This window comes from Octopus bimaculoides, chromosome 6 (assembly GCF_001194135.2).
Source record: "Octopus bimaculoides isolate UCB-OBI-ISO-001 chromosome 6, ASM119413v2, whole genome shotgun sequence".
Lineage (NCBI taxonomy): Eukaryota > Metazoa > Mollusca > Cephalopoda > Octopoda > Octopodidae > Octopus > Octopus bimaculoides.
The window spans coordinates 26,879,222-26,888,006 of record NC_068986.1 but is presented as its reverse complement, the minus strand read 5'-3'; the positions used below and the strand labels follow the sequence as shown (position 1 = coordinate 26,888,006).

At 35.5% G+C, this 8,785-nt stretch overlaps 1 protein-coding gene across 1 annotated transcript in view; it reads right to left on the bottom strand.

Moving 5' to 3' along the window:
• The window catches only part of LOC106881821 (nonsense-mediated mRNA decay factor SMG5), a 109,646-nt gene that overhangs the window by 28,523 nt on the left and 72,338 nt on the right, over window positions 1–8,785 (bottom strand). The window contains exon 18 of the mRNA XM_052968428.1: window positions 8,656–8,734. Coding sequence (XP_052824388.1) covers window positions 8,656–8,734 — 79 coding nt within the window. The remainder of the gene's footprint in view (window positions 1–8,655; window positions 8,735–8,785) is intronic.

Sequence of the window (8,785 nt, the reverse complement as noted above, 5' to 3'; positions counted from 1 at the left end):
TATATATATATATATATATATATATATATATATATATATATATATGAGAGAGAGAGAGAGAGAGGACTTAGGCAAACTGCTATGGTTAATAAAATCAAAAACAGAAAACTTTTTAAAACCATAATTCTAAGAAATGAGGTGCCTGAAGAAAGAATTACATGCATGTAAACTATTTTGCCTTCTCGTTAATAAAAAGTAGGGGGAGGGGCCAAAATATTTTATTAATATGTTAGTGGAGAGCCCTGGTATTTGATCAATTTGAGAATCACTAAGTTAGTTGATTGAAGCCAAGCAATGTACTTCTTGTTAACAAATGGGAAGAAAAGAAATGTTTTCTTTAGACATGTGTTCAGCATCTGAATGTATTTCATATACCTATAGCATCAACAGTATCTCAAGGAAATTGTGTTGCCATTGGTAACAAAATTTCTTTCAGATACCAAAATGCATCAGAACTATGTTCCAACACTGATGTGTGTGAATATATTTCAAATGCATTTTGTTTTTCATTTTGATATAACCGATTTTATTTTGGAGGATGACTGGTGACATGCAGTGCAGAAAGAAATCCACCCACTTGAGCAACAACAGTATAGCAAACATTAAAGTGATGACAGTGGTGTAAGCTAAAGGTATATATATATTTTTTGGCCTATTACCCAATATATCCCCATTAAGTCTCCATCTACAGATCCGTGTCTATATTTGGACTTATTATCCAATGTACTCCTGTTAATCTGCCATTTGCTCCCTAACCACCTCTGATACCTTCTCATCGGTAAATATCTCACACAAATATATGAATTTTCTTTACTATCTAATCCATGCTAACATGAAAAAAAAAACAATATAAGACATTCATCATCATCATCATCATCGTTTAACGTCCGCTTTCCATGCTAGCATGGGTTGGACGATTGACTGAGGACTGGTGAACCAGATGGCTACACCAGGCTTCACTCGGATTTGGCAGACTTAATAATCTCTCTCATCATCATCACTATTGTTTTAAATGTCTACTTTGCCATGCTTGCATGGGTCAGACATTTTTACAGCTAGTTGCCTCTCTTATCATCAACCCCACTTATTTTACAAGCAAGGTAATAACTTCCCTAACAAACAACAAACAGCTCAGATATGTTTTATGCAACAATCCAAACTTTAGCCAACGGAGATACTATCTCTGCTATTTCTGCTGCTACAGCTATAGCCCTTGGTCCTTGGAGCTGACTGATCTTGTGCCACTCCCACTCAAACATAGTCAACTCACTTGTTCTCCTCCTCCTTGTGTCACTCAGATTGTATTAAACTCTTTAGCATTTAAACAGGCCATATCTGTTTTATGTTCGAACTGACCAGATTGAGCCTCTCCAACCCAGTATACAATGACACACTAAAAATAAACAATCACATCATCAAAATCTCAAAGATAATGTGTGATTAAATCAAAACAATGTGAATAAATAAGCATAACATTTGACAGAGTAATCTGAATGCTAAAGGGTTAAAAGAATTCAGACTAGCCACTATACCCAATCCATCTTTCCAAAACATCAGTTCTTTGAAATTCCCTCTTTGTCCATGTCTTTCTTGCAGTTGTTGAGTTGTTTTTGTTCAAGAAGAATATCAACTTCAGTACTCTCACCAGACTTGTACAGCCCTTTCTTCAGATAATGAAGTAAAGATATTTTTTTTTAAAAAACAGTGGAACCAGGCTATAAAGTAGAGGATAAGGCCACAAGAAGTTAAGTTTCTATGTCCTAGTTTAAATTTCTAAGTGTAAATATTTTACTTTCGTTACATTACTAATGACTTGCTCAAAATTAAAAAAGAAAAAAAGGCATGAATGTCACAACCTGCACTTTTTTTTTTCTTTTCAGATAGAGTTCCAGTAAGTAAATAGAGTCAATTCACCTATTAACAAATATTTCTGATAAGAAAAAGTCAAGGAATCAATTCTATCTTATCACACTTACATGGCATTAGATAAATCATTGAAAATGAAACAAAAAGAAAAATGAACTTAATGTGAGTGTAAAGATTAGGAAGAAGGAAAAAAAAAAAACTAACTTCTTTTTAAAACCTAGTGAATGCTTGAAGTATTTCCTATGAATTAAATTCAGTGGAACACAAACAAGATAAAATATATATCCCAAAGGGAAACGAAATCATTTCTAACTTCTTTTTTTGTTTTCTTAATATAGAGAAGTAGATTCAGATACATGGCTAAATTGCTGAAAAACTGATGAAAAGGTCACGAGTTCAAACTTAGCTACAGGCACTGTGTTATGTCCTTGCATCAAGAACATTACTTATTTCATTCATCCTAGCTGAAAGCAGGTACTATTTCTACTTCTCAGTTGAGTTCTTAACATTAAGACAGGCATCCAGCTATAAAAAAAACACTTGCTTGGATAATTCATTTTAGAACCGACCAGACTACGTGTGTATGCATGCATGTATGTATGTATGTGCCTACCAATTTTCATACACATACATACAGAAAAAGAAAAGGTTAATCATACAGTGATAGTTTAACTTCCATATCAGTCATATAATATACACATATGTAAAGCTCATAAAAACACCTTAAAAATAAACGCAGTTTGAATTTGTGTAACATCTAAAATGTTTCCAAAGTTATTCATACAAATGAATTATTTCTATCACTTTTTGACCTTAAATTCAACAATGCCACAAGCAACACTAGAGACAAGTCACCTGACTAAGTTGGGGAGGAAGAGCAGCTAAAAGTAACAAACTTTGAAAATTTCTACTTTAGAGCCAGCCAGGATACAAGCACAGTGATAAGAAACTTCACGTCCAAAAACTTAAATAAATGACATGGTAAATAAAAAATTTAGCTACTTATTAGATACGCTGAAAAAAAAAATATTACAAGATATGAAATTTCTTTTTCCTTCTTTCAAGGACTGTACAGGGAAAGGGGAAGGGGCACCAACATGACATGCTGGTGGAGACTGCTGTATGATTAACCCCAAAACATTGCCGTTTCAAATACTAGGACTCGTGGGGCTGATTACCCAGTTTCTATAATGCATAAGTGACCAAGATCACAACATTGTCACTGGATGAGACACCAGTCCATTGCAAACAAGAGTGGACTGGAGCAATATGAACTGAGATATTTTGTTCAAGAATACAATGTATCACCTGGTCCAGGAATCGAAACCACAACCTCCTGGTTCTGAGTGCAACATCCTAACACACCTTCACCAGGCCGAGATTGTTGCCTCATTAAACAACATCTTAAGGTATTTCTCACATTTTTGTAATGCAGAAAATCCTAAGAGAGCTAATATAGTCAATTGAACAAACAGCACCAGTTGTGTGGTTAGTAATTTTAACTAACCTAGGAAGAAGGGACAAAAAAGGTCAACTCTTGTTCTTTGAACCCTGAACAATACTAAAAGGCAATGACAATACTCCACCACTCTTACTTCTCCAGAACTAAATTTATAAATAGGCTGCTAAATTAACCAATGGTTTACAATCAATAAACATAGCATTTTGTCTTCACTGTCGATATTTGCCTCTGCATTCACCATCACTGAAGACCAGGTCTTTACTTCCAGTTGTGTCAATTCTAACCCAACCCTTGTTTCAATCTAGAAGTTTTGGAAAACAAAAATACAGTTTCTTGCTTTGTTTTGCTTTGGTTTTGTTTCATTTTTTAATTCAGAATGTGAAGAAAACATTGCAGAACAAATTAATGATAATTTATGATTTAATTCCTGCTTATCTGCTAAAATAATTCTAGGGATAAAAACATGAACCTCCTAGGACTGCAGATCTTAAAATAGAAAGCTCAAATTATTGCATTGATTCTAAATAAATTAAATGCATTAAATACACTTAATTTACTTGGATTCAATCTGATTAATTAAAACCAATAGGTGTAGCAATAGAAAACAAAGTGTTACTTTGTTTAATAGCATAAAATGCACTTGGGTATATTAGTTGCACTCCAATTTCAGCAGCACATGTTCAGGAAAAAAGTTTTTTGAGCATTAAGTATGTTATATAGGACCAACTTTGCAAATAGGATCAAAGGTGGTTTTATTGGAGATATTTTCCGAAGAAAAAGTGCCATCAACTAAAGTCAAGCTATGACTTCAAATCCCGTCACAGGTATTACTATTTGTTAACAAACACAAAAATGCTTGCCATGACTAATAACCCTTTAGTGTACAAATTATACTGTTGTTTTGAATTAGCCCTGCATAATCTCATAACTTTGAGATCTCAACAATGTGACTGTTTTTAGAATGACATCTTTGCATAGGGATGAGAGGTCAGATCTGACCAGTATGAACACAAAACGGGAAGACTATTTGAGCCAAATATGATCAGTTTAAATGCTAAAGGGTTATGTGGTAACAATTAAGAATGGAATGGAATCGTGAATAAAAGCTGATCGAATTAGCGGCAATACCAAACAAATTCTGAGCATGGTAATGAAACAGTAAAAGGCAATGAATGCTTGGTTATACATTTGTTGACACTGTAGACAAGTAATGTAACCCCTCGGGGTCATGTTGACACTGCAACTGTGACAGAAAGGGTACACTAACAAAAGAATCAAGGACTTTAAATTGACTTTTAAAATCAGGATAGATTTCCTTTTGTTTTGTTTTGTCTTTTTAGATAGATACAACAATATTCTACATGGAGTTGATAGACACAAACATACATGTATAGTTATGTATTATATAACATCTATATATATAAACATCCATATAAACATCCATATATATATATATATATATATATATATACACACACACACACACACACATATATATACATAGATACATATCAATATATTTATAGATATCGGTGTTCAACATATATGTATGTATGTGTGTGTGTGTATATATATATATATATATTATAAAACATACACTAAAAGAAATAACTTCTTCCAACAACATTTTAGTTGAAGGAATGAACATCTTGTTAATTATCTATTATACAATACATTTGAAAGCCAAAGAGCAATTTTATTAAGAATGAATATTATTTAGATCGGTAAATAAAATGTTTTAACAAAACACGCAAATTATGTTCACTGGTGCACCATGCAGTTCAATTGTAAGAATAGTTTCATAGTTGAAAAGATATATTATAATTCATAACAATAAAAGAAAAATAAAGAAAATAGAAAAAATGGAGGAGGGGTGTATATTACACTTGAATTAAGTCTATCAGTTGAGAATCACAACAAAGGAAGGGAACAATTGAAGCTAGTCATACAACATTCTATCAATTTAACACTGCGTTACTATGGGATCGTAAGAATGTCAGAAAAATTGCCTTGCAGTATGTTTTGTTCTGAGTCGATATTTCATGAGTTCAAATCCTACTGACGTCAACTTTTCTTTACATTCTTTCATGGAAGGGGGCAAGGGTCAATAAAATAAAGTACCAGTAATGTACTGAGGTTACTATATTTGATTATATCTTTTTCCTGAAATTAAGGCCTTTAGCCTATGTTAGGAACAGTAGTTACTATAATTATTTTGAGAAAGGGGAGCCATACCAAAGTAGACACAGAACCTGGCACAGCTTTCTGGCTCATCTATTGTTGTCAGACTGTCTAACCCATGCCAGCATGGAAAAAAAAAGAGGTATGATGATGATGATGATGAATATCTTGCTTACCTGGACATCATCATCATCATCGTCGTTTAACGTCCACCTTCCATGCTAGCATGGGTTGGACGATTTGACTGAGGACTGGTGAAACCAGATGGCTACACCAGGCTCCAATCTGATTTGGCAGAGTTTCTACAGCTGGATGCCCTTCCTAACGCCAACCACTCAGAGAGTGTAGTGGGTGCTTTTATGTGTCACCCGCACGAAGCCCAGTCAGGCGGTACAGGCAACGGCCACGCTCAAAATGGTGTATTTTATGTGCTACCCGCACAAGAGCCAATCCAGGGGCACTGGCAACGATCTCTACGAAGCTTGGTAGACACCTGCAAGATTATCTACTATCTTTCCAACAACAACTTTGAGCGCCTTTTTGAATTTCATATGTCTAACACTCATGGATATGGTTACAAAATCAAAAAACAACACAGCCCCCATAACTTTCAGAAACATTTTGTCATGCTCAGAATTGTTGAAGCATGGAATAAACTACCTGCATCAGGTGTTAGCTGTCGAGACACTACATCCTTCAGCACTTCCATGCTTCCTGAAATTCGCCAACACTACACCTTTCTACACCCATTTCTTCTTCTTCCCACCCCATTTTTTTTTTTAGACTTTTTCACTATTCACTGCTTGTGCACATTCTATCTATTGTTCATGCAGTTTTGGTTACTTTTTCTGGTGAGTTGTAATGTACCTGAGCACTGGATACAACAAGTTCATTATCGTATTATTCTTTTATTTGTTTCAGTCATTTCAGTACCGCCTGACTGGCCCTCATGCCAGTGGCACGTAAAAGCACCCACTACACTCCCGGAGTAGTTGGCATTAGGAAGGGCATCCAGCTGTAGAAACTCTGCCAGATCAGATTGAAGCCTGGTGCAGACATCTGGTTCGCCAGTCCTCAGTCAAATTGTCCAACCCATGCTAGCATGGAAAGCAGACGTTAAACAATGCTGGTGATATATATAAAGGGACCTCCTTCAGTTACAAATGACCATGGAACAGCACCTAGAAAGTTACCCTCCAAGGCACAATTCTGAGCAAGGTTGTTTATGGAAGACCAGCAGTCACCCATGCATACCAGCCTCCCCTCTCCATGCCACCGATGTTATCCAAGGGAAAGGCAAAGGCCGATACAGCTTGGCACCAGTGACGTCGCAACTCATTTCTACAGCTGAAAGGGTTTATCAACCCAGGCAAAATACTTTATAAGCTCTCTCTTAATACAGCAGACTAAAAATATTGTCTAGATTAGTAAAAGACTCCACATATTCCGGTGGCAGGGTCTGATGTTATAGTTCATCGCCATTCTACAGAGGAAGGGGGACTGAAAAGTTAAATAAAATTAACTGATCCTCCTGTATTTTCTTTTACCCAAAGCCAAACCTAGGAACCCACTTTGTATATTGTAAATCAATGGTTGTGTTTCCAGTTATACTGTCTTTTATACAGTGTGTTCCAAAAGTCACTGATGGGTTTCAATTTTTAATAACTTCCTTAACTTTACAAATAAATGCATGAAATTTTCATACGATATAAAGGACGTAATGGAAATTAATATACACAAGTCAAATTTTGCAACACCACTGCATCACATATGAAAAATGACCGCTTAAATGGCAGCCATTTTCGGCTATACATGCCTGTGTTCTTTCCAAAACTTGCATCATAGCACACTCAAGAATTTCAGACCCCACTTTTCTGATTTCTCTTTGGATGTTTTCCTTCAGTTGCATCAGGGTCTCCGGTTTGTCGACATAAATCCTCTCTTTCAGGTATCCCTACAAGAAAAAATCCAGGCTAGTCAAGTCTGGAGAATGTGAAGGCCATTCAAAGTAGACCTCACACATGGTTCCAGCAAAATGGAGCAACTGCTCATACCACATGAGAAACAATGCAGTTGCTACGGCAGTGCTTTGGAGAGAGAATAATCTCCCACTATGCCAAGGTTAACTGGCCTTCACATTCCCCAGACTTGACTAACCTAGATTTTTTTTTCTTGTGGGGAAACCTGAAAGAGAGGGTTTACATCAACAAACCAGAGACCCTGGTACAACTGAAGGAGAACATCAATAGAGATATCAGAGAAGTGGGGTCTGAAACTCTTGAGGGTGTTATGGTGCAAGTTTTGGAAAGAGCACTGGCATGTGAAGCAGAAAATGGCTGCCATTTAAGCGATATCATTTTTCATATGTGATGTAGTGGTGTTGCAAAATTTGACAAGTGCATATTAATTTCCATTATGTCCTTTATATTGTATGAAAATTTCATGCATTTATTTGTAAAGTTAAGGAAGTTACTAAAAATTAAAACCCATCAGTGACTTTTGGGACACACTGTGTATATTATAGATATATATATATATATATATATAGCTGATATTCTTCATAAGCATTACTGACATTATAGGGTTCTTGTAAAATTTTAGAAATTATTTTTATTGTTGAAGAACTGAGGAGGATCATCTAAAGATATATTTTAGCAATAGATTCATTACCACTTATATTTCAGTCCTTTCTTCCTAGCAAAGGTCAGAAAGAAGATGATCAGACAATTAAAAGGTAAGCAATAAAACATTGCCATCACCAAAGACCACATACTTCACCAGTTTTATATCTATTTTCTACACCAGGATAAGTTGATTAGCAGCTGTTGATCATTGTTGTATTAGTTATATCTTCCAACATAAAAATATCATACAAGATAAAAATATAAATTAAACCAGACTCTTAAAAGAGGTTTCAAGTAGAACAGTCAAACTTACATGACACTTGGGGACTAAAGCATTGAAACAGAAGATAACTAAATCTTTGGTAAATTCTGATGGAGGCTTCAAATGCACCCCCCCCTCCGACCACTTCTGTCCTCCCACCCTCTCACTCTCTCTCTCTCACACACACACACACACACACACACACACCACCCTGTTGTTCTTCAATTACAGGAATCTGTCCAACAAAAATATTAGCTTACCTCTGTCAACAGGCAAATCGGTTTCAAGTGGCAGGAAATTCAGCAACACTGACAGCCGGCACCATAAAGACTGTGAACTCTATAACAATTGAGAAGATAGAAATCATCACCAAAAAAAAAAAAAAAAAAA